Source organism: Acanthaster planci, linkage group LG02, assembly GCF_054643075.1.
Source record: "Acanthaster planci isolate LZ-2023a linkage group LG02, COTS_SCS, whole genome shotgun sequence".
In the NCBI taxonomy this organism is placed as follows: domain Eukaryota; kingdom Metazoa; phylum Echinodermata; class Asteroidea; order Valvatida; family Acanthasteridae; genus Acanthaster; species Acanthaster planci.
The window spans coordinates 30003358-30029460 of NC_141778.1; the positions used below are offsets into that span (position 1 = coordinate 30003358).

The following is a 26103-nucleotide window of genomic DNA, read 5'->3' on the forward strand; positions in this document are numbered from 1 at the left end:
TGACAGACAACTAAGGTGGAAAGATAGCAGTAGCACCATGCAAGGATACGATCTCTTTGTGAGTCTGTATGGTTCTGAAAAGAACCGTGAGGAACTCAGAGCCATACAGACTCACAAAGAGATCGTATCCTTGCATGGTGCTACCGCAAGCTTTCCACCTTACATGTTCAGGGTGTCCCGCACCAAACGTGCAGCAACCTGCATGATCGGACGTGGTGTTTTCCCCTAAATGGGACGTCGTTCCTGTCTGAAATTACTTCAGCTCTTGTTCCTCTGGAGGGGTATTTTGCTCATGTCTGATCCTAGCGCTCTTTTGTCAAAATACTTCTATAGCTCCTCTCGCATTGTTTACTCTTCATACGGGCAGCCAAAGCCTGCAGAGATATTGCCCTGGCTTGGAGTCAGATATAACCACAAAGCAATGTCCATTTTCCCCATGACCTTCAAAGAGGGTCCTTGTTTGTACGCAGTATTCAGTTTCAATTCATCCGAGTCAAATTTGGTAAATGCTTGTTCTGTGGCAAGATACAGCTGTAATGTAAAAAAAAGAGCGGAACACCTGAGACCTGATTTTTACCTGATTTGGTAAGTGCAATTAGAAGACATCTGAGATGGGCTGTGCTTTTCGCATCTTATTGAATACGGATGTTTTGCGGTAGTGCGCCTCCAAGAGTTTGCAGCGCGTTGGCCAATCGCAACACGTGAAATTTGTCCCCCATTTCCATACATGCATTGGGTCGACAGATTTTGCGCATTGTGATTGGCCAACGCGTTGCAAACTCGTGGAGGTGTACTATTGTGAAACACCCGTATTTCTTCAACTCGCTTTTGCCTGAAGTCACTTAAGAGTATGCTCGCAGTAAGGAATGGTTCCGTCAGTATACGTCGGCAAACCCACTGCGTTGTTTTGCCCTCTACAGTGTGTCCGTCAGCACGCTATCGTCGAGCTCAAGTCGGGGATCCCTCAGTGCTTCCAGTCGGGGCTCGTTAGCGTCCAGCAAAGGATCCTTGAACAGCGCCCTCAGCTACCCTGATATCTACGTGCCACCATCGCAGTATTCTATGGATCTTAACATGAAGGACATACAGCAAAAGGTATTAGAAAAATTGTCAGGGTATTTAATCATAAATGTATAAGCCCAGGTTGATAGGCCATTGGTAATTCCATGGATGTTTTAAGCCCACATAATTGCTAATCCTCCAAAACGTTCAAGTTTTTTCTTTGCGTGGTTGCCTACAGAATTAGCACGTATGGTAAAATCTTTCTGGAGTAATCCTCCCTTTCTTAAAAATCTTTGATGATGGTTCCATTTTATGATTCTGATGGGGTTTGAGGGACGGCCAGTTCTCTCTACATCACATTTATCTGCAGAGCCTAATGAAGCAGAGAGAATCTTGTGTACGGTGCTTGTGCACGGACCCAATAGGTTTGTGCACATTCATGTCGGGTGTGATTTGTCTAGACTTTTCTGGATTTCCGGAATTTCTGTGAGACTATCCGGAATTTCTGTGAGACTTTCCGGATTTCCGTATTGTCAATGTTTTCAATATGTAAAGCAAAGACTACAATACTTGGTGCGAAACTAAGCGAAAGACTTGCACAAGTTTAGGTGTATAGCATTCGCTTTTGCATTGTTACTCCCCCTGGAAATGTGCCAGATACATAGGTAATGGTACATTGAACGGAGGGGGTATCACTGTTAAAACATAGGGACCCAGGCCAGCGGTATGATCGTTGTGTGTATGTACATGTACTGTATGTACTGTACGTTCGCTGTGTGTATATGCACGGTACACGTGTTGTCATTGCATGCACTGTGTAAAACTTGTGTCCGTCTGCCATTGCGGTTTGTTTCATTCTCGTGGTGGTCTGATGTCGTCAACGTCCATCGAAAAATGTCATACAAGGTACATGTAGTAGGTAGGGAAGGGGATATGAATGTAGACAAAGGATTCAAGAATTCTTGGAAATTTTCCTGGCTGGAAACTTAGGTGGACAGAGAATTAACCAGGGGAAATCAATATATTATCGTGACTGTCTTGTGAAAATCAACAAACCTAGGTACTGCAAGTGCACGTGGTGTCACAAGTAATGCAGTACTCATCTGCATGAGACAGTTTTCAGTTTTAATAAATTGTGATAGAATTTTGTGGATCACTGATAACTGCATGTGTGTATTACACTTCTAGGTCTTTGATTGTCAGCAATTATAGCTTACATGTATAATTGCAATTGAAGTGAATAAGGACAAGGGTTTTGTTGCAGTAAATGTTATAATTGTATCCCTCAAAGTAAGAACAGCTCTTGTGGTGGCTTACATGTAGTTCCTGAATCTCCTCCTATCATCAAATAGATATGTAGCAAATTGTAGGGAAGCTGTGACCGACGCGACTTGCAAAACCCTCCAACGAAAGTTTCGTGGATTTTTCATTTTCCCCAAATCACACCCCTGTCATGTGAAAAGTAAGGTCACGTACCTGTGTGCACATGTGGTATGTCAGACCTGTGGCTCTTAGTTGCTGGGTACTGGATAACCTCTCTCAATTGTGCATACCATTCAGACCTTTTCAGTTGGAGGGTTTGAGGGATGAAATGGTTTCATTGAGAGAAGGGCTCAGTTTTGGAGCGTTGAGTGTAAGAATGCGTAGTTGACTAGTCTGTGTGACTTCACTCCATGTTTGCAGGTGGACGCCTTGTTCCATGAAAGCATGGAGGGTCCGGGCTCCCTGGCTTCCAGCTCTCCCCACCACGTCCATCCCACTCCTGCCACTGTCATGCCAGTGCCCGGCGCGGCCGACCCCAACCACAAGTCCATGACCTCGCTTTCCTCCCGCTCTTCCCTCTCCTCCATGTCTCCACCCTCCTCACCGGGCCACGCCCACCTGAACGGCGACGTGGTGGTGATGGCGACGCGCTATGATGGCCTGCCTCCCGCCTACCTGGATCACCTGAGCAGTGTCCAGCAGCGGCAGAAGCAGAATATTGCCGGGTACCTGCGCACCCAGGGCCTGGAGGAAGAGCAGCTGGTGTGCTCGCTGTCGCAGCTGGCACTGAATGGTGGTGCCGACCCTTCGCTCCTGCAGGTGGCCCAGTCGCTGCATGGGCCAGGGCCCGAGGGCGGAGTAATTGGCGGAGGAACCGGCATGGCAGTGGGCGGGCGGGGGCTGTCACGGCTCAACATGGACCCTAAGATTCCAGTCTCCGAGTACAACATGGAAATGCTTGGAAACACACCTCTGAGTCCAATCAGCGAAGGCATTGCTGGTCAGTCAGTCTTTATTTAATATGAGTGCTCACATCATTGTAATAGTTAACTCGAGACATTTATGTGAGTAGTCCTTGTACTGCAGTTTCTCCAGGTCTGTACTTGTATTATTGTATTTGGTTTGAGATCAGGTGGCCAAGAATAATTGAGAAACAGAAATCTAGTGGTGAGATCAAGATGAAGGGATCAACTTTGTTTGGTTTGGTAAAGATGAGTTGCTCAGTTGGTACTCAAGTTTTGTCTCGGATATTGATTAATCAATTAATTACCGTTTGCTTTCAACATCATCTTTTGATTATTACAATCAGGTGTCAATCTGCAACGTCTTCAGGGTCAGTCCACAGTAGCAGCTAGAAGCGTATCCGCAGCAGTGTCTGATGAATCCGTGGCAGGAGACAGTGGAGTGTACGAAGCATCACATAAAAGGTACTCGTCGATGTTGATCTAAGCTCCTGTAGGTTGACTCAGTAGAAGTGATTCATGGCACAGTGTACTGCCAAACTGTACGCTTCAAAACGGCTACTCTTAAACATCACTGGCATCTTTCATATTTATAAACTTTGGAATCCTCCGTGGGTATTTTGGTCAGAATCCCTGCCAGACGTATCTGCGTGCATCATCTGTCAAAACTCCAATAGGTTAGCTTTCCCCAAGGCCAAAATCCCTCGAATTTTGCGATTGCTGGCCTCCAGAGGATCCTACTTTGGCATTGCGCAGTGAGACTAGTTTTCATTGCCTCGGTGTGAGCCTTTTACTGTGCTACCGTTGATCACCTGGCATGACAAAGTGCACCAGACTCTCACACCTCTTGCACTGTACTGTGTCTGACAGGGTTAGGACTGAGGAATAAATGGCTAAAAATAACAGTCGGGCTAGTCGATTATCTCCGGCACTGATGTCCAGCAGAAATATGTCGGGTTAATTGACTTTGTTCCGGTTGGACAATCCTGACAATCTCTGCTTCCCTGGTCGACCTCCTTCCTCTCAGGTCGGTGGAGTCAGACTGTGACACCTTCCTGAGCGGCATCTCCACTCTCAACTGTGGCCAGATCCTGCTGACTCTTCAGTACCTGTCAAGTGAGGGCGTGCTGGTGGTTGCCCTGGAGCAGCTGCGACACATCCGGGAGATGCTGCCCACCGATTGCACCAAATTGTGAGTACCAGTTGCGCTTTCAAAATGCAAAGAAGTACCTCGTGATTTCAAAACCTTCCTTTCTGCATTCTTTTTCTTCACATACATTTGACATGATGTCTGGGAAAGTTTTCAAACAGCTTTCATCCTGATTGATGATTCATTCATTTTTATTATTTAAACAAAAGAGAAGTTTTTTCAGCAGATATCAGATTCTCTTTAAAACATATTTTTACTTCTTAAAAAAATGGTTTTAAATATGAAGACGGAAGAAATAAAAACCCAGAGTGTTCTAGGGTTGGGACTGAAAACCCGATTTACACGCTGGTCTCAGCAGGATTCGAACCCAGGCCATAGAGGTCACATGCAATCAAACCTGTACAAGTCAAGACTGACCCTTACTTGAACTTGAAAATCAACGCAGATCGTCAAGTAAAGAAGAGCCTAGCCACTATTTTGCTTCCACATGCCCCTCAAGCTCGAGTAATGTACCATTGGTTAACTGCACTGTGAAGGATTTTAAGGGACTCTGAATATTTTCTTGGAAGATTACATTTGGAGATGGAGTTACTCTGTGAGATCAGCATTCCCAAAATCATGTAGTATTATTACGTCATTGCACATGAAGTTTAGAGTGGAAAGACTTGATTTATTCAATGCAGCTACATCAAAGGAGACATCCTGCCCTGCCCACCCAATGCCAACCTGAGCTTCAAGACGGACGACATTGAGGACACGAGCATCAGGGTACTAGGCCAGACTGTTAGCTTGCCCATCATGGAGAATAAGATTGGCACCAAGACGCTGCAGCTGTTTGTCTGGAGCGTGGGCGACATGCAGCGGGAAGAGTGCGTGGTAAGTAGCACTGGAGTCGAGTTGGAGTCAAGCGGAGCTGTGCGTAATATTACTGAACAGTCCTTCAGGGCCAGAATTAACAGAAACGGAATCCCCACTGCAAAACTCTAGTGGCTGTTGAATGATTGGGGAGGGTTAGTTAGAATTGCAATCATCTGGTCTGCTCAATGTGACCTTCTGCATGAAATTGACGAATCATTTCTCTTACCACCCCAAGGGAGGAACCAGGATAAGCCTGGCTGACCTGAACCTGCGCCACTCGGCCAAGTCCCAGTGGCACAACATTGTCAACTTCAAGATCCTCCAGATGGAAACCCAACGCTACGCCGCTGCCAGTACACCCTCCGAACCCAGCCACCAGGTATGTGGTACCCTTCAATAGCCCCTGACTAAATACTCCTTCTCTCTTCAAGCCCTATCCAGCCACGCCCAATTTGTAATGTGCTCGGTGCCACACCGCTGGCAGTATACCCTTGGACTCCGTCGACAAGGTATTTGACACGCCTCAACAGCTCCCCTGACTGAATAGTAATCCATTCTCCGTTGAAGCCACACCCACTTGGAACATCGCTACACTACTGGCATTGTACCCTCGGAACCCAGCCGCCAGGCGTGTTTTTTTCCCTCGCCAACTCGACAGCATCCACACCCACCGAACGCATCTGCCAGATACATCTTATGTCATTTGTCGACACTCTAACCAGACATCTGTACATCACCCGAGCCACACCTAGCCACACCCACTGCGAATTTTCCCCAGTGCTAAGTTGCCACCAATGCAAGATCTAGCTGTGTATCAGTGCTCCATAAGAAGGTTTTAAATTATGTTGTTTTTTTTGCTTATCATTGTCTTCTTGGTACTAAATCTGCCAAACTGCGTATTATGTCATTGGTGTCAGCAGTCAGGGGAGCTATTCGCATCCCGAGCACGGCGAGCGTCAGTTGGTGACCAGCCTTCCACCGAAAACAATCCTCCACCACCGGCACCCGACAGCACCTCCAGCACGACAGACACGAGGTAGGCGCCAGTTGATATTTATTTTGTTTACCTCTGCCTGGCACTACCACATTGACAGAAGTGAAAGATTAAACCAGAGCATTGTTGGAATTTCAAAGGTAAGCATATTGACAGAGGTCCAACTTGTTAAACATGTCATGTACTTGAGACTGGCCAACCAGGTCAGTCTGTTATCATCAGCCATGCTCAGTGTCGCAAAGTCTGGACTGAAATGATTTTGGATTATCTTTGACACAAGTTCAGCCATGAACATTTGCAAGGTAAACGACTGAGGACACTCTGCGTTTGTACAGACTGCAGTGTCAAATCATTTTCATCTGAATGTACACAAAAACTGGACACCATTGCATGGTAGCAAAAGCTCTCAACCATATGCCACTGACGAGTATTTTGTACAAGCGTAAGCTAAAGGATCCATGGGGTGAATATTTCTTAGACTCTTCTCTAGTGCACTTTATACTCTTCTTCAATGTGTGAAAGCTGTTTGAATTCCCTTTGATTTTAAGAGTGTCAAATGTGCATTTTTTTAAAGATTAAAAATTTGCCAAGCTTTGTTGGACAAGTGAGGGCAGTGTTACTGTGATGTAAATCTGGAATTTGCTCTTTGAAAATGTTTCTGAGTAAAGGTTGCTCACTGGCTTGTTGCCGTATACTCACATGACAATAAATTGCCAAAGAAATAGAAATTTTCCACTGCAAAATCCCAAACATTAGAGTATTTTTGGGTTTTTTGGGAGGGGGATCAATTCAACATGGAGGTTCAGTGTTTAAGATGATGTCACAGGTTTGCTCATAAATATAGAAATAAAGGACACCAAACTACATAATAAAATGACAAAACAAAAATTGAAAATAAGACGAATTTAAACACAAAGGTGCAATTTCAAAGGTGGTTGTAAATCAATTGTATTATATTTTCCGTTTAAGTCTGTGACAATAATAATCATTTCTACTTGTGGCTGTTCAGTAACCTTGGATTATCCCACAAGGACCGTTGGTATTTGAAATGATGAATTAATTTTATTCGGGCAGATTTCGATCCTCTTCATTTGACAACTCATTCATCAACCGGCATCGCAACCTGACCACCATCGCTGTTAGCATCAACGATGACCGGTCCAGCCACACCCACTCCTCCTCCTTCCCCAACTCTGCCGCCCAGCCCCAGCCTTCCCGGGGCACCCTCCCCACCCTCAGCTCCGCCCAGTTCCCGGCCGACCGGGAAGCCCGGCTGGAGATGCTGCGGAGCAGTCTACGGGGGGCGGAGCCCCGGCTCACTGTCCCCCATGGGAGGGCTCCCTCGCTGTCCCGGTCCAAGACGTTCAACGCGGGCCAGCCGCCACAAAAACAGTACATATGCAAAGTGAGTCACCTATGCCAACATCCATTTTGACGGTGGAAAAATTCTAAAACTCCATCTCATATTTCAGAGTATAGTTTGCTTTTTGCTTGGCTGGATCCAGTCCACGGTGAAACCGGAGCCAAATTCATGGTGTAGCTAAACTCGCGTAAATATCTCTGTCGACAAACTTTTCATCTTTTGTAAAGATTGTAGAACAACAGTAAGTGCTCCAGAGAGCAAGCTAACTTCAGAGGGAACAAACTTGGGGATACAACCACAAGTCTCAATCTCAATCCTCTCAATGATAGAGCTTAAAAATCAACAGATTTCCTGCTGAGGGTGGATTTTTTGGCCAGTTGTCAAGTAGTACTGTGAAGCTGGCCTCCCATCACGGCTCAGTTTCTTGGTCTTCTTGTGATCTGTTGGATTCTTGTCTGTTTGATCAGTTGAATTGGATTTGTCTTTTCGTTTTTTGCAGCTTAATCGTAGCGATAGTGATAGTGCCATGGCCCTTCAGAGGAGGGCTCCGTTCTTGAGGAACTCACTTGAGAGAAGAAGTCTCAGATGGAAACAGGTAGGATGCTTGTGGTAATCTAAAATAATGAAAAAAAATTGATCTCGGAATGCTCAACCAGCCTATTGAGAATTTTGTTTTGATGACCTGTGCTGCATATTGAATCCCAAGATCCCATTGACAAACAGGACTTGAATCTGTGACTTCCTGTGTGTGCTTGTTGGAGACGGGATTGTCCAGTGCCTTTTGTGTAGCTGGAGAGTTAAAGTCTAGTCCATCACGAGTCAGTTCACATGGAGAAAAGGGATGATCATGCCCCCTAACTTCAGTTGCCTCTGGTCCTTTTACATTGCAATTGGCTCTGCATTTTTTCCACCTCGCACTCAGCAAAGGTCTTTGAGATTTTGCAACAAGTTGTGTGTATCTTCTTGTGTTTGATTCTTTTCACATGGTTATGTTTCCTCTATTTGCCTCTCCCTTGCAGCCAACCAGTCTGTCCAGCAAGCGGTCATTCCACCAGAGGTCACCCAGCGACCTGGAGGTCAGTCTGCAGGTGTCTAAAGAGCGACAGGCCCAGATACGGGAGGAGATCGAGAGGTTGAAGGAGATCAAGCGGTGTGTGGAGCAGGCCAGTGCTAGAGGTAAAGATTTTCAACAGAGTGTGCACAAATGAAATCTCTAAAAGGCTTTCTGTCAACCGCTTACTGACTAGAGTGACGTGATACATTTGCAAAGCTCAAAAGGTCAGAGGGCCTGATGTTTAGAGAACCCAGCAGAATCTTTCTCCAAGGTCAAAAAAACGTACCATGATTTACTGGCCCTTTTTTTGTTTTTGTTTGGTTTTTGTCATGTAACAAGTTTTCAGAGGTTCAATCACAAGTTTACAAACCGTGAAATCTGTGCGCACAGGTCTTCATCGTACAATAGTTGTCAAGGCTGAGGGGAAAATGATTTCGTGCGAGCTGACATTGCATTTTTTATTTTTTTTTTTTAAGATGAAGACAGTCCTCTGCATTCCTCCTCCAACAATGGCGACATCCTGCGGAGACTCATCGAAATTGCCGAGAAAGGCGCACACGGCCAGCAACGCAACGCCACACAGCCAGTGACCTCCCAAACATCTAGTCCCGTACAAAGATCGGCAACATTCAGCTAAACAGCCAGAATTGTTGTGTAATTCAACCAGTAAGCATTTTAAAATGATAATATTTATATATGTATTAAAGCATTTTTTTCTATTTCCAGAATGTCAATTTTTCTCGTAGTTCACAGTCACATATATCCAAAGCTCTCGACGTTTTTCCTCGTGTAACTTTCAAAAAATAACAATTTCAGATGATTTGTAGATGTACCTATTTTCAGTGTTGAATATTCATTCGTGCATATTGTATTTTAACGATGTGAAATGACCAAGGGGTTGTTTACTTAAGGACATTTTATGCAGATTTTTTATGGAAGCCGATAATGCTACAGATGTGGCCTAACAATATGTCTTTCTTATAATCTGACCCCTCTTCTCGGCCAGATTGTATGCAGCTCTTTATGCATAAAAACTTGCAAGAATAAAACGTGCTCTGCCAGAGAAAAAAAACATCGGCTATATTTACATAATCAAAGATGAATCGATTTGCCGATATAATCGGTGAATTGTTTGAGAAGGCCGTATGTGGTGCTGTTGTTTTCACCCTGTGTCTGCATTGTTTTAGTTGTTTCTGACTATCCACAATATGTGCTATGTATCTGAACCCCCCCCAAGTTGGTTTACATCATACCGTCAAGATGTTTTCTTGCTTGAAAACACCTGATGAAACATCGTGTGGTATTCAGGCTCATTCCGTCATCTTTACTAGCTGCAGTGCAACAAATGGCCCACTGAAAAACCAAATGTGGTTCACTATGCAAATATTTGAGTGCCTCTGTGTTCTGCGCATGTGGAAGGGAAATTTAAAAAAAACCAGGTTTTTCCATGATCCTCAAACTGAAAGCCCATAAGAATTTCACTCATTGCCAATGCGCACATGTGTATGTAGTCCTTATTTCTGATGCTGAAAAGAAGCATTCGAGTCAAGGGTCAACTATAGAGTGCCGAAGTGTGGCGGTTCACATGCTGGTTCTCGTGTTTATCGTCTTTCGCATACACGTAATTGTGCGCATGACATGTTCACTCCGGTACCCTGTTGCCGCTGTATATCCCCAGTGGTTCCGCTGTTTGGAGTAAGGAATTCTGACCTCAGTTTGAGCAGCACTTGCAATTGGTGTTGGCCATTCTATCCTCAAAGTTGGCATATGCTGTTGCCTATGGGCCTCGAGCTGGACCAAGAGAGGGTGCTATTTTCTCAGCAAGGGAGAGCTCATTTGGTCAGAACTGAACTTCGCTGGTTCACGAACGACTAGGAAATGCACGTGTCACAGATGCATTGTGACCAACAAAATGGACGCTCCCGACCAGCGCGGCTCTTTTCAACCACTGAGGGGGCAATTCTGTTGGAGGCGGATTGTGTGAAAAACAATTACAAGATTTGCAAATCCTATATTTTAACATTGCCAGTTTGCAGTTCTTTTAATTAATGAAGCGTCTTTGTTTCTGAGTGACACCGGCATTGTCAGTGCTAATGTTCTCTGAAAATTTGGAGGTTTTTTCAAACTGAGGAATTACAATGTATCACCCAGTCTTCTTGTCCATCAAGCCCAGATTATCAGGCCAGTCACTAAATACATGGTGTGCCCTATTGAATTTGCCTGAGAAATCCCAGAAACTGTTTTGTTTCAAACTTCGTTTGGATGGTTATACACATTGTTGAATTCAGGTTGTGTCATCTTTGGTCCAATTTAAGTCAGAATGACATGTTAATTTCTGTTTCTTTTCTTTTGTTTTCTTGTTTGATCACACTTTGCTTGGTTTTATGTATTGTGATTTGACAAGTTCATGAGTGGAAAGTTTGTGGAAAAAAAACTTTCCCTTCAGCGCTTCATTCAATTTCAACCATTGACAAAATCTTTGGAAAGTCTAATTATTGTTTTTAGTACCAGTATACTTGATGTACTGTTACACATGTATGTACACTAAGGAAACATTGTGTGGCTGCTAGATATAACACTTGTGTAACACCAGAGTCTTTACTATACACCCAACCAGGAGGTCATGATGCCTCATGTTCCTGAGCAAGATACTTTATCACAATTATCCATAAGGAACACACTTTACTGTGATTGTACTTGTGTAAAATACTTCAGTGTTACAGTGTTTGCCATTAGCAAATGGGAGAATAGGTCTGTGTACTGACATCACACTTCATTGATGTGCACTCTCCTATGGGCCAGTTGGGGCCCATTGTCCATAGGAAAGCACACACATAACAAAGTGTGGCATCATCAGTACAGGAGTCTATTGGTAATCACTTGTGGGTTGTGCTTGCTTCTAAGAAATCTTCAGTCATAAGACTGACTCAAGGTATGTTGCTGCCTGTATGCTTGGGTTGATATTCAAAGCTACCTTAGTTGCGAGTAAGTCAGGATTATTTGGGTTTTTTAAAAATGAATTGGCCCTCCAACACTGACTATTGGTTTGTGTCATGTTTATATAGCTTCAAAATGTTTGTTGGAATTATTTTTGTTGTGCTCAAAAACATTCTACACAATGAAACGCAACTTGCTAAGGATTCCACTGAAGAGCATGCATAACTGTATGTAACCTTGTGGTACCTTTTTTCCTGGTTCAAAATTCATTTTGATTGGATGTGATACCTTGCGTCAATCTCTTTCACAAACTTCAATTATGGACTGGGGCGTAACCTCCAAATTGGACAGTGTATTTTCAAAAAAAAATGAACAGAAATGTCGGCATTACTACTCTACAGTTACTTCCCTGGTTTTTACGCTGGTATCTGTTATACTGATAGCTTCAACTTGGGCAGGACTCTCTCAGATCTTGAAGCCAAAGCTCTCCCTTTCAAACTGCCCAATTTATGAAACTTGAAATGTAGTCCTGCCCCTTTAATCATGAACCACCACTTCATGTTAGTTATCGTGACGGAGATAAACTGGTAAGCCCAACATGGGTCTGCTTATGGAAGCCATGTATGTTTCAAAGTAACATGTTACTGATGAAAGGCACTCATTGGTTGATGGACTGATTGTGCCAGCTAAGTCGTTAGACCTATCCGCCCCGAGCTGAAGTGCACCCCCAGTCGGTGAAGGAAAGACAGGTGGTTACAAGCAGGTTCTTGCAAACGTTCTGTGTGTACGCGAAGACCCTACATGCCGGAGTAAATTAGTTATGCGTACTCAGTGTGCGCCATGTCAAATGCGCCTATGCAGTGAGTACCAAAAAACGCCCTCTTTTGTTATGCTTGGAGCGGATAGTGGGTATCAAACTTCAACAAACATGGCGTCCTTCCATAGCAACGTGTCATATTAAGTGTTGTATACCAAAAACAATGCTGATTTTCGGTATAGTGTCGAGCACATCGGTAGTCTGAGAATTTCATTGACCATCGGCTTTATTTTTGGTAAATAACACTTATGACAAACTTTTCTATGGGAGGACGCTATGTTTGCTGCTGTTTGATTCCCACTAAAGGTCTATTGCCTTGTATGTTAGCAGTGCATCTTGTGTATACACCTAATGGCGTGTTCATGCATTCGCCACATAGCTGTAGCTGATACATTCTACCTGTGATATTGCTTCTTTTTTAAATTAGATTTTGTTTATACATATGTATGTTCCCCAAACATAAGAAATTGTTGAAATTGTTTATGACGAGCAAATTGAACAGTATTATCATAATTCTTAGTATGCTGCTATTTATTGCTCGTCATTTTTGTAAAAGCTTTGTAAAGAGTGATACTTTAATGTGCAAAACGCTATTTTCCAATACACGTACTGGTAGATAGTGTATTATATTGAAAGGCATTTGTTGCTCATGCTATATTTTCTGAATGATAGATTTTATGCTGAATTTGGGATTCAATTCTAAGTTGTCTTTTTTTTGTTTTAATTGGATATTTTTGGAGCAGTATTGTGGTCTAGTTAAGTAAAGTGTTGGCAAATCATTCACGGAAAATCCACTGGGCTTTAAAGATTATTTCTAAGAAAAAAAAAGCAAAATGGAATATTTAAATGATCTTTCTTGTAACTTCAGATTTATAAGTCAACTTGTCATCAATGTTACATGAAGCTATTTTTTTGAGTTAATGTATGAATTAAAACAATGCTATTATTTTATATATATTTACTTTGAGCTGCCTTGGCTTTACTGTTTTTCAAATGCTGTTTACTGATGACATTGGAAACCATTTGGGTCTTGCTTCTTGATCGTATGACACAGTGAACTTGTCCCCCAAACTTTAGGGTCTAGCTTATCGCTCTTCAGACACCTAGCTTGCTCAATTGAAAGTGTAACAAGCATTGTCTTAGGCTTTAACAAAAACAAAAACAAGTTTCAGGACTGGCACGGCAAATATAACTTTTTCTTAAACCCTTTAATACTTTTCATATAAAAAAATACACACAACAATGATGTCAAAACAAGTGTCTTCTGAAGTAGATAATTTTTCTTTGTACTTACTAAACTAAAATTAAACCGTTTTTTTTTTGTTTTCAGGAAGGTTTCACATCACTGACGTTTTGGTGGAGACAAATGATTAAGCTCTATACATCCTCTGCAATGATGCCCTTTAATGAGGATGGTTATCTTTCATGGAATGTACTTTCAGATTTGACTCAATCCAATAACTGCTCGAAATAAAATTACGTGTCTGTGAAGATATGAACTACAGGCTGGACACCAGACTGAAGACACATTCTTAACAGGGCTGTTTTCTAAACCGCAAAACAGAAGGCTACATTTCGGGGGGAAGAGGAAATTTCCAGTTTATGAAGACAAAGTTTCTGATAATGTACGAAATATTTAGGGAAAGTCAAATAATAATTATATTGATAATAGATCAATTTTCAGTAACTTGCATCTCTGTGCTGTTGAATGTTTTTCTTGCTTTTTACATTTTTTACGCCCGAACCATCTTGCGTCCATGCCATGTTTTAAGCACATGTTACAAAGAACACAGGTTTAAGACACAATACAGTTCAACGTGATGTTGTGTTCTCTTCCAGTATAATTTTCATGTGAACTTCAATCTGCCTGGTGCTTGAAGAACTGCTCAGGAAACTTGGACGGCTGCTTGGTAATGTTGGTTGAGCTTTTCACAGCGAATACCAGAAAAGGCCATCGGTGTACATGCACTGGCTTGGGGGCATCATGTGGGTGGTTGGATAGCCTGTGGAGTAGGTGGTGTTGGCCAGCATGGAGGCTGGACTGGCAGCTCGGACAGCTGCGGCCGCTGGATCACTCCAAGCGCCCCCAACCACCGGGGAGGATGGATCCAATGTTCCCACACTGGTAGCATGGCTCTGCCCGTAGGACAACGTCGGCTGCAGCAATGGAGGGTTATTCCATGTGCCCACCCAGGTGGGTGATCCGAGCTCCTCGGAGCCGGGGGCTTCCAGGTGGGAAGTGGACAGTGACTGATCAGGGCTGGCCGTCCAGGGCTTGAAGAATGGATCAGTCACTTGGTGCACCTCCTCGGCAGCGGTCAACATCTTGTCAGTACTGGACAGGTCAATGGCAAGGTGTGATTGGCTGTGCTCTGCAGCAATTGGTTGCCATGGATATGGGCAGTTAGACATATCTGTGAAAAAATGGGGAAATGCAACAGTTGAAATCACTGGGTAAAATTCTTCAGTTTTTTTATCAGGGCTTAATCTTTAGTGACAAACTTTTACAGGTCAGTACGCCTTTTCTGTAAAGTTATCTGGAACATTTTTCCCTTTGAGACAGCAAAAAGCTTAGGATAGACCCGTTTATCAACCATTCCTGCTATTTCCTTTAGAGATACTGACTTAAAAAGTGCCTCTCTGGTGTTTGTTACATTTACTCGTTACAATAATAATAATACTTGAACATCGTTCCCAACAACACAGTGATGGGGGAAACCAGCTGAATTCAAAAGAATCTTCTTGTAATTTTAGACCAGAATTTTTTTCACTATCAAAATCTTGCTAACTGCCAGGTGCAGTAGGGTAAAGCAGCTAAACTGTTGACCACACAGTTAAACCGGCAGGAACACGGCAAAGATAGTCAAATTTTGTTCGCATTATCTTTGACATGCACCACATTTTGTAAATCACCTAGACTTGATGAACTGGTGCTGGTGGAACCAACCGCGCTGGTCCTCTCTGGGCTGTCACTGGTCAGGCTGAGTTTCTTTCTGATCGAGCGGAGCTTCTTCCTTGCTCCGCCCTGGCTGACGATGGTTATGCCCGTGTCACACAGCTCCCACATACTACTGCCTCGCTTGTAGGGCTTGCCTAGAAACGATGCAAGTTTTTAGAAGTGTTCATGGTGGGGATTTGGATGGTTGTAAAAATGACAGCCACTGAGGTTCTCATGCACTGGTTTTTGGACAGTCTTATTACCTTTCACTTTACTAAGCGTTCCCAGATGTTTACGAGGCAAGCAAGAGGGGTCTCAGGTTTTCTGACGGCAAATTGACAGTTTTGGGCATTTACCAAAATCTGGGGCAAATTTAGCACACATTGTGAGGTAAACAGTGACACATTCTTTGTCTGAGATCTACTGTCATCCAAGTTTTTCAAAATCACGTGTTGGATATCAGATAACTGGGAAGTAGGTTTTTCAAAACTGTTTTTCTGAACTTCTAAATCAATTTGTTGGCTGTCTCAAATTCTAAATTTTTGATCTCGGGGTATGTAATGCAATATTTCCTCCTGTTGGTTCTTATGTGTTTTACTGATACCACTCTCTTCCGAGGCCTGGTCGTCGATTCTCCGGAACTGGCGGTTCTTGCACAAATTGTGTCGCACTGAGTTCTTCCAGAATCGGCACTCCTTGGACATCTTGTAGTAGGGGTACGACTTCTCTATGAAGTCATAGATCTGACTGAGTGTGGCTCGGCAGTCTGGCTTGGACAGGAGAGCCAATCGGATCAGGTCGTTGAATGTGAGGTTGGGCCGCTCGTACATGACAACTAGAATCTAGAAACATGGACTAGAAAAAAATAATATACTAAAGACTAAAACAGCTTTAAAGCTTTATTTTCCTCACCCTGTAAAATTACCCAACTGGTACTACCCTGGTCTAAGTATTTGCACTGTAGGCCCTTCTTTGGTGTGAAACTTTTAGCAGCGTGACCAAAGTGGCGATGGCAAAATGTGACTTTTAATAAGCTAATAATGGCGGTCATTACCATTAGCACCCTGTTCCTATAAGGAAAACTAAGTCCACTTTTTCAAACTAACATTCAGACCCTGAGGATCCATTTCTTAATCTTAGTAGCTCTAGTTTAGGTAAAGTAAAGTAAAGGTTTAGGACAATATTTAAACAAGAAATCCAGAATTTTTTACCCGAGTTTGGGGAAGGACAACCGCATCACTCCATTTTTTTCACGTCTTGTTACCTGACCAAGCAATTGTGGATATACTGAATTTCATAAAAAAAACTTTTATGGTTCTAGGTCAAGGAACCAGACTACATGTGCTGATTCATCTTCGTTCTTAGCTCTTCGTCATATCATTTACGCTGCCATTTTACCCCATAATATCCCTCGAAAACCAAAGCCCTTCCCTCTTTCCTTTCTGATGTGAAAGAGGACATCACCACCAACTTATTTAGGTGAGTTGTTTCGAAAAGGTAGCCTTTCGTCTCCTTATTGTAGGAGCAGAGTGCTAATGGTAATGAATGCCCTAATAGGTCCTAGCCCTAACGTTACACTGATGAGTGATATAGCCCACATTGAAAAAAACATCAACAGACTTTCATTTACTGGCACAGGCAGCTTTTGAGGAAAACACTTCACAGATTTCCCACAAAATATGTTTTTATTCTTTTCAAGTTAAAACTCCAACCTGTTTATAAATGCACCTCCCACACCGAGACCTCAATTGGCTTACTGACGAGAGCACCAATGACAATGCAGGCTCAGCGGATTTAAACCTAGGCAGGGATCTCCCTTTTATAAGATGCCCTTGCTTCTTCAACCAAATTAATGAGAATGTCTGTCAAAACCAGTCATTGATCTCTGTTGATAAGTTATAAAAATTTGCATTTACCGGCCAATGCTATGCTCATAATAATGCTGTCCTTCAGTGCAGTGAAATGATATCCAATCGCAGCCCTTGATTTTGTAGGTCTGGTTACTGGTATTCTTGCGACCAGATAAAGCGCTCATGCCCTTGGAAACGGAGCCAGACGATCTGACACCACGTGCAGAACTTCATTTTTGAAAAATGAGCCCGCCAAATATTGCAAAGTCGATAATAGTCAGTATTTTGTAATAAATTACTTATTCCTCACAATTGTAATGAAACTTTGTGGGGAAAACTGAGGATGGGGTAGCTACCTTTTGTGCCAGTTTATCTACGGTTTTCAACGGGATTTAAGTAAACCACGCGTAAAAGTATGCAAAGTGGCTTTTGAGTGTGCCATAGCTGGTGGGCCTACTGGAAAAGCCACACGAGTTCGTCATTTTGGTTTGGACTGCCTTTTCTTTAATGTTAAGTTGTGAAGAGCAGAACACGCTGCTATAACGGTAAGTTTCTTCCTTTTTCTCAGAGGAAAAATGTAGTTATTTCCTTCTTCTCTTTTCGCTGAGTTCACTCCCCTCCTCGTGGGAATTTGTTTCGACAATTTTGAGAAGGATATATACTTCCCAGATAATGATAATGATTATACCGGTCAGTCTAGTGGTCAGTCATGACATTTCTGTAAAGCGGCACGCCAAAGGCAGGCCAGCACCTGGATATCATGAAGTCATTGGCTATACCTTTCAATTTCTCAAATTATCAAATTAATTTGACATATTGAAAATGGTTGAGCTGTAATTTTGTTTTTTCTTTAATTCCACCTATTTTTAGCTGGTATATTTTACTTTTCTGCGAAAGTAACGACATAACGAACCCTACAGACGTGTCAAAATATGAACTCAGAAGAGTTGGATGGCATACATGTAAATTCATATAAATTAGAGATCACCACTTGTATGATGCAGCAATCATATCGCTTATGGGCTGGCGCACAGCAGCCACCGTACACCTGTTGATTACCAAAAGTCAGATACCACTTTGGATAAAGTGGTGCAATAACAACGAACTTAGAGGTCACAGATACCAGACCAATTATTATGCGCGCGCTCCCTTTAATTTTCCCGGGAAAACTGGCAAAATGGCTGAAAACGGACTTGAAGAGAACAGGCAGGTCAAAAACACGGTTGGATTTGTGACACCAACCAAGAAAAGCCGATACAATGATACTAACGGGGAGGTGAAAAGGTGAGTGGCGGTAAATATTGGCAGACCACTGAAATTGAGGTTAGAGCTTAAAGATTTTTCGTTGCGTTTATATTGTGCACATGGTGCATAGACATGACAGACTAAGCCCATGATGATGGTCATGATGGTGTCGACTGTAACTAATCACTAGGCCTATGCCATGTATAGTAGGCATGCTAGGTCATTTTTGTAGGCCTATATCACGATGTGTGTCTGCATTGAGTTATGTCCATGTGATTATGCAGGAAAGGTCTGGAATATATCACAAACCAATTTGAGATACTTGCAGAAAGTGTTTCATAGCCTTATCGCAAATACTGCATGAGTGTTTTGCACCATGGTAGAAAGGCATTGTGGCAAGGGGAAAGGACCAAACATTGAACAATGTGCAAAATCACGAATGCAATATTTGCAATAAGGCTCATGTACATGTACGTGTAGGTTTGTGCACAGGGGCATCAAGTGTTGTTTGTAGGCCTATCAGTAGAGGCACACATCACAACTCTGGGACTGTCCCTGTGTTCAGAGTAGTCCCTTTATTTAGGGACAAAACCAGTCCCCTGAAAGAGATAATGTCTCCTTAAAAGGGGACATTTTTCCCAAATGGCCCTAGGACTTACTAGGTAAAAAAATATCCACATGCTATTATCAATTTGTTTTCTCTCATACATGTATTTTCCATTTATATTTAGTGAAGTTGTTTTCATGAACTTTGTGCCATGTCACTTGATTAACTATATCATAAAGAATTGATTTTCAGAAAAAAATTGTTTTGATGTGATCTTTCCCCTACCCTTTGTGTGCCATTTCAGACTGCTACTTGTAATCCTAGAGGTAAACGGTAGAATGCTTTTAAACGGCAGCCTTGGATGTTTTCTTCTGCTGAATCCAAATAAGGCAAAAAATTGTCCCATTTAGAGAGACATTCTCTCATTCTGGGGACTGATTTTATCCTTGAATAAATTAAAGGGATTTCTCCAAATACAAGGACAGTCTCTGAGATGTGATGTGTGCTTCTACTTTATCTGGAACTCTTTCTGTTCTTGTAATTGCTGTTGTGCAACTGATTTTGTATATGGTTTGTTCATCAACAATCTGCCGGTCGGTAGACTGAATATTCAGATATTGAAACAAATTGAAAGTTGCATATTCGAAAAGTGAATTACTCGAATTGACTCAGCCCTATCAAGAAATGTTATCAGGAGAACAGCACATTAATTTTGTTGATATTTGATTGCAGTGTTACCAAGAAGCGAGACAATTACATAGGCTGGGACGAATATTTCATGTCAGTGGCATTCCTCTCCGCCCAGCGCAGCAAGGACCCAAGCTCACAGGTATTCATTTAGCAATGAAGATTTGTGTGATCTCCAGAAATTGTGTCAAGTCTTTGACGAGTTCTCTGTCCATTTCTGTAGTCGATTCTATCCAAGAAAGTGTATAAACTCCTGCACAATCCATGGCGCAGTGTTGCCTGTACTGTTGTTGTGCGAATGGTTGACATACCTTGCGAGGACCAGGGAACAAACTAAGATGTCTACATCAGGTTCCAAGAAGTTCCAAGGAAATCATTTTTAGAAATCCAACTTGAAGGAGTTTTCACAACGGAAGAAAACTTTTATTTTTCTCTGACTATTCTAAACTGCGGGAAAACAAAGGAATGTCCACATTACATGTGTAGTGTTTGAAATGCATTTATGTGTGGCACATGTGTGTAGTGAGAGAGAGCTAGTCAAGTATAGCTGCAGGAATATTGTTACAGATTTGCCCCTGTTTTCCTATAAGAAGCAACTTTGCTTGTCCTCAACTTTTTGTTCATTTGAAGCAAGATGCCACAAAGTCAGAAGTTTATGACATAACATGCCATTGTATAAACTTTTCCCGGTGGTGTGCAAGAGTTCATTATGTCTCCTTTTTTTTTCCTCTCTCTCTCTCCCCTAAGGTTGGTGCTTGCATAGTAAATCAGGAAAAGAAAATTGTGGGCATCGGTTACAACGGCATGCCCAACAACTGTGGGGACGATGAGTTACCTTGGGGGAAAGAAGGGGACTGGCTGGACCAGAAATACGCATACGGTGAGACTTCTTCATAGGGCCCCAAGTGGGGATTGCATTTTGATTGCATTCACTCTCCCAAACTGGCATTTACAGTAAAACAATTGACTGTTTGTGCCCTCTAAGTCACGTGACCTACAGTGGATATCAAATATCAACAAGCATGGTATATTCCATTATTGTTTACCACAAATGAAGCTGATTTTCGGTATCGCACTCAGCACATCAGTGGCCTGAGTACTTTACCAACCGTTGGCTTTAGTTTTGATAAATGACATTTATGACACAACATATGTCTGTTGATGTTTGATACCCACTCGTGGTTAAGAGACTTATTGGGCACAATCGGTCTATTGTATCACATGGTCTCTTTAAAAATGAACAGTGTCGCTGCATTTTGACCAATTACAATTGGAAACTGGTATTATTCAATCTGATTTGTTTTTAAGGTAATAACATTTTGTGGAGTTGTGTAATGGGTTCTGGAAAACAGGGTCAGTTGAGTGACCCAAACTAAAGATATTTCGTTTATTTGGCCTTTACTTGTGTTGTAGTCAAGACATTGAAGCAGGTTGCCAAAATAAGTCATGAAAATCCTACAGTGAATGCCTGCTGTAATAGATAGGTGGTTGTTAAATTAATTCAGTCTGAACTGTCGCACAGTGGAAAAGTCAGTGCTTGCACATATATTTCAACAAGTTTGCATAACAACTCCATTTACACACTTGCATATGGAAGAATCCAGTTTTTGGATAACCCTTGATTGCCGTGTGACATGAAAATGCTAACGTCCAATTTTTGGAGATTTGGCATCAAGAGTTGTGCAAGAGTTGGAAGAAAAAAAGTCGCGGAAAGGACAGTCTGACATTTGCAGCGGTTTAAGAGGAGTGGCAAAATGTCCATTGGAGAGTAAAACTGACTCCCCTTCCAGTCTGTACGAGGTGAAATAGTTCTGTTTCCAATTCATGTTTTTGCATCAGTTTGTCATGCTGAAATGAATGCCATCATGAACAAGAACTCCTCGGATGTCAAAGACTGCACCATCTACGTCGCCCTGTTCCCTTGCAACGAGTGCGCCAAGCTCATCATCCAGTCAGGCATTAAAAGAATCATGTACCTGTCAGACAAGCACCACGACAAGCCAGCCACCCAGGCCTCCAAGAGGATGCTGGATCTGGCCCAAGTGGAATATGTGTAAGTTGAGAGGCAACTTTCCCCATCTTGCTTTGCTATCAGTCAAAACAATGTAACCATATTACTGAGACTGGAAGGAAAAATACAGTCGACTCTCGGTAATACGAGCTCGGGTAAGATGAGACTCCAGTTTAGACGAACACATTTGCTAGTCCCGACTGAATTGTGCACATTCCTATGAGACAAATATGTGTAATATGGGCTCGGATGTCACAAGATTTCGGTTGGACGAGCATTTTCGCACGCAGGCTGAGCGCAAATCTATTGTTATCTGTCTATTTAGCGCAAGCTTTTTTGAAGGAAACTTTTCAATTAGCCAGTCCATTCAATTTTGAAAGGTGCTTCCGTAATTTATGCGTGTACAGTAGAACAGCACTGTGGTTTTCCCTCACTGAATCAAGCTGTTTGTGTCCGGTGCTGCAAGAGAGACGAACAATGGACATTTTCAGTCCCCGTACCCAACGTAGAAATTCTGTGTGGCGGCTCTCGTACCGCCTAAACACAAGCGAGTGCCACCGAAAGTGCTACGATATTTAGGACAGTGGTGAACAAAGAAAGTCTTTTATTTGATTCCCCCACCCCCAAAAATTCCCCAAGACCAAAGTCCCCCCAGGAAACAAATAAAAATTGTATTTCGTAACACCTGGCGCAAAAAAACGTGACCCCCCGGTCAACAAATAGTTACCTGCTCCCCTCCGTAAACATGAAAATATCACCCCTTCCGATGGTGACATTTCTATAAATTCTCAGCTTATGAAAATCATGACTAAACCGTGGTTTTTAGTCAAAAAATGTTTAAAGAAATGATATCCACAAGGTTTGAAGAAAAAAGTGAATCCCTCGCTAATAATTTTTCACCAAACCCACACGCCATTCCAAAGTAAAATCCGATATTCGCCCTCTGCTGTCCACACCACCAATAGCTGGTTTCCTCCCATTTTTATGTGCAACAAGAGCAGCTCTGGTGTTGGTTACCAACTAAAGTGGTAATGTACTTGCTTACGTGCGTGCATGTTGATCTCATCACAGTGTACGGGGCCGGGGATGTGTGATATGGCATTGCTCTGAATCGACATGACTAGTGGAAATTCCACTTCCTCCATTCTTACATTTGATAATTATTCTTTGTTACAAGTCTTCATTCATCAAACTGTATCTCACTTTCATAAACAAACTTTTTAAAATCAAATTCATGTAACAAAACGTACGTTCCTTTAAACAAAAAGTTATGCATACTTGTACACACGTACACTTTACCTATGGTCGATTGGTGATACATGTACATACGTCGAGCAGGACGGCAGCTTTTGCATAAGACGAGGTCCAGATAATACAAGCTAATTTAGTAAGTCCCAAGGCCCTCGTATTAACGAGAGTCGACTGTAGTCTGTACCCTTTTATCACTATGTGATGATGTATCACTGTTGCCAGTTGGGTCTACTGGAAACAAGACAATCATGGCAGCATTGTGATAAAGGTGTATGTGGAGTTGCTTTTAGGTGAGCTGGGCCACATTCCACTGGCATTTTGGGGACTATCACGTTTATTTCATTCTAATAATAAATCAAATGTACACAAATGCAGTGCTGTAGCTGGGAACCTGAAGAAACCTTACCATGGGAGAATATTTGTAACCCAACCAAATGAGTTGCAAGTCGCTTTAAATCATTTTCCAGCTCAAGTACTTGAATAGCATCTGTCATAATGTCAAGACAGTGGACATTTAGCTGTTGCCAGCTACATTCAACTAAAAGGCCCAAAGCATTAAGCTGTTGGTTCTGTGTCAGTTTGGAGGAATTTCCTATTTCCTGAACTAGGTGATGGCGTCTAAATTTTTTCTCTGCTTAAAATTACCTTTGAATTTTTGCTATATTCTACATTTCAGGAAGTACATACCAAAAAAGCACAAGGTTGTAATCGACTTCTATGAGATTGACCCAGAGTCTCGACCTCGGCCGTCGAGCTCCATCATGTCACCGTGAGTGTAGGAAGGAAAGAGCATTCAACCAGGTGGAGTCTACTCCAAGCGGAGTGTCGAAGCTCATGCCAGATTATGTTCAAACCTTTTTAACAAGAGATTGGGACCTAAAGATTTCCTTGTTACAAGCAGGATCTTGTATTAACAGTGCACTTAACGAGGTTCAACCATATCAGGTTTTCTGTTTAAAAAGTGGACAAGTTTTTGAAATTGTGTTCAGGTCTTGAAAATGCAAGCCTGGAGTGGTGTAAAGATGGCAGTTAATTTATACTAAAAGTAATATACATGTATCTATTTTTTGTGTGTTTTTTGTAGATGTATTAGTTTGGGTATTTTGTTGCCTTGCTCGTCTATCAATAATATAAATCAAGCCAGTTTTGAGGGGGATATCACTTTGCAAGCTGTGTAAGGAGTACAACATTTCTCAATAGTTCTGGATTGGCATTGGCTGTAGCTTCTTGTGGATTGGTGTTTTTATGATTTGATGCTGGTTTGCTCTGCTAAAGTTGAAGATTAGTTTGCTGTCATGTTTGACCGTGAAATTTTGGGATTTATTTAATGGAGGAGTGTTCTGCATTATTGGCTCTTGAACTTAAACAAGCTGATACCACCGTAGATGACCTACACATCAAAGTTCTAATTTGAATTGTCAGGTTTTTATTTTATTTCTTTAGTAATTTTTAATTTTTACATTTCTTCTCTTTTCGCTTAAATAGAATAAACTGAAGTGAAGTTAAGATAAAGGAATTGGCATTGAAATTTGGTGGAAAACTATTCACTAATTTCAGTTTTTCTTGTTTTTCTTTGGACTGTTTGCATATTAAAAAAATCCACTTAACTCTTCAATCAGCTGGTTTGAAATCATTAAATGAGGCAGAGTGTTGCTAGAATGAGCAGCACAACATATTGGAACAAACACACATACTCATTCAGCTTTCAATCACTAATTAGCTTAAATGCTTTTAATTATCCTGGACTTAGGGGGAACTTTGTCTTGACCACACCATTGGAAACTGTTTGAATTTTAAAATCTGTTTAGGGTTGTGTTTTGGTTGGAATGGAAAGCGAGGTTGCCTTGAAGATGTGCCACTCCCGTTCCTTGAAAGCTCCCGGGCATTTATGAATTTTTGAAAGTATGTTTTATTATATTTTTTGATTAATTAAACAGCAAACAAGTATATTTTACTGCGCCAGGAAGCATTTCTGAATATGTCAAGGACAGTCACATAGCCAGTTTTTTTTTTTTTGCCATTTAGACAATAGAACTACTCCTAGTCAGTCAAGTTAGTGATTTGAAAGGCATTGCTTTTATCACCTATTTTCACCATCCTGGTTTCTGCACGTAGGGTCTTCTCTTTTGAAGTCACTGTCGTGTTTTCCCTACAAGTAGATGCGAAAACTATGGCTTGCCATCAAAACAAAAGTAAAAGAGTAATTCAAAGTGTCGAAAATCCCACACAGCTATCAGAACACCAGATAATAATACATGTACCACTTAAGATGAAAATACAACCCTATTGGAAAGTTAGTGGGACAATTTGAACGAATTTGAGGTAAAATTGAAAAGCAATCAAAAGGTGATACAACTGCAAACTGGCCGCCCATACTATAAGTTATGGGCAAAACGAGAGTAGTCTGTAATGGTCTATTGTGTCAGCGTCAAGGACCATTCCATGGTTGCTTTGAAAATGTCTACCCTTTGTAGTGGTTTAAAGAAATTCCATTTGGGGCTATTCTACTGAAGATGCAAGGTTAATGTCCAGCAGTTTTAATTTTGACTGGAAAAAAGTCAAAAGTGACACACAACATCAAAAGAGATCCCCTACCCTGTCATTCTGCTGAGCAGATATGCGCGGAATAGTCTTCAGTCAGTTGCTCATAACATATTGAACTTTGATGTAGAAATATACTTGTACCGAATGAATTGATTGCTAAAAAGGTTGGCCAGTTTCGATTGAAATGGGGACTTCATGAAATAAGGAAATTGATTGTGAATCCAAGGACATCTCTGAGTTTGTTTGGAGAGTAGTCACCTACAGCCCCAATTTAATAATTAGTAAGGTTTACCTCGTTTGTTGATTTCCCGCGTAATGCTTGTTTTGTCAAAATGTCTGGGATAGCCAACTTACTCTTGTTTCGACACATTCACCAAAGTCATTTCTGTAGAAAACCAAATGCATGATCCGACCTTACTCCTTCCTAGACTACGATAGGTTTTCATTTTCAGGATGTCTGACACGTTGCAGCTTAGTGAAAAATTTGTTACAAAGTAGAAGGTTTATCTAAATCGGCTTAAAATATCAAATCTATGAATGATGTCAGGGATCTACTTTTCTGTTGGCCAGACGCACCTAGTTGATTTGGGAAAGGTTAGATATATTTCACGCACAAAAAAAACCAATATG

At 41.9% G+C, this 26103-nt stretch overlaps 3 protein-coding genes across 5 annotated transcripts in view; 2 read left to right on the forward strand and 1 right to left on the reverse strand.

The window, feature by feature from the left end:
* The window catches only part of LOC110977187 (protein KIBRA-like), a 37743-nt gene extending 24382 nt beyond the window's left edge, over positions 1 to 13361 (forward strand). The window contains exons 12-22 of the mRNA XM_022231086.2: positions 921 to 1095; positions 2686 to 3265; positions 3575 to 3692; positions 4255 to 4419; positions 5061 to 5253; positions 5471 to 5614; positions 6156 to 6271; positions 7304 to 7634; positions 8092 to 8187; positions 8612 to 8768; positions 9123 to 13361. Of these exons, the coding sequence (XP_022086778.2) occupies positions 921 to 1095; positions 2686 to 3265; positions 3575 to 3692; positions 4255 to 4419; positions 5061 to 5253; positions 5471 to 5614; positions 6156 to 6271; positions 7304 to 7634; positions 8092 to 8187; positions 8612 to 8768; positions 9123 to 9283 (2236 nt within the window). The 3' untranslated portion in view covers positions 9284 to 13361. The remainder of the gene's footprint in view (positions 1 to 920; positions 1096 to 2685; positions 3266 to 3574; positions 3693 to 4254; positions 4420 to 5060; positions 5254 to 5470; positions 5615 to 6155; positions 6272 to 7303; positions 7635 to 8091; positions 8188 to 8611; positions 8769 to 9122) is intronic.
* Positions 13362 to 13589: 228 nt separating this feature from the next.
* LOC110977188 (forkhead box protein I3-B-like) lies at positions 13590 to 17394 on the reverse strand. Of its 3 annotated transcripts, none has more exons than XM_022231089.2 (4): positions 17255 to 17394; positions 15943 to 16180; positions 15314 to 15493; positions 13590 to 14814 (listed from the first exon to the last, which is right to left on the reverse strand). In XM_022231089.2, the coding sequence occupies exons 2-4, from the start codon at positions 16166 to 16168 to the stop codon at positions 14330 to 14332; spliced, it is 891 nt and encodes a 296-aa protein (XP_022086781.2). In that variant the 5' UTR covers positions 16169 to 16180; positions 17255 to 17394; the 3' UTR covers positions 13590 to 14329. The 3 variants fall into 3 exon arrangements, with proteins under 3 accessions (XP_022086781.2, XP_022086779.2, XP_022086780.2); XM_022231087.2 differs by having other exon boundaries at positions 15943 to 16193; positions 17255 to 17393; XM_022231088.2 differs by lacking the exon at positions 17255 to 17394 and adding an exon at positions 17051 to 17244 and having other exon boundaries at positions 15943 to 16193.
* Positions 17395 to 18286: 892 nt separating this feature from the next.
* LOC110977235 (deoxycytidylate deaminase-like) lies at positions 18287 to 24878 on the forward strand. Its single transcript, XM_022231178.2, has 5 exons — positions 18287 to 18472; positions 19713 to 19809; positions 20415 to 20547; positions 21507 to 21720; positions 23606 to 24878. The coding sequence occupies exons 1-5, from the start codon at positions 18366 to 18368 to the stop codon at positions 23700 to 23702; spliced, it is 648 nt and encodes a 215-aa protein (XP_022086870.1). The 5' UTR covers positions 18287 to 18365; the 3' UTR covers positions 23703 to 24878.
* The last annotated feature ends 1225 nt before the right edge of the window (positions 24879 to 26103 follow it).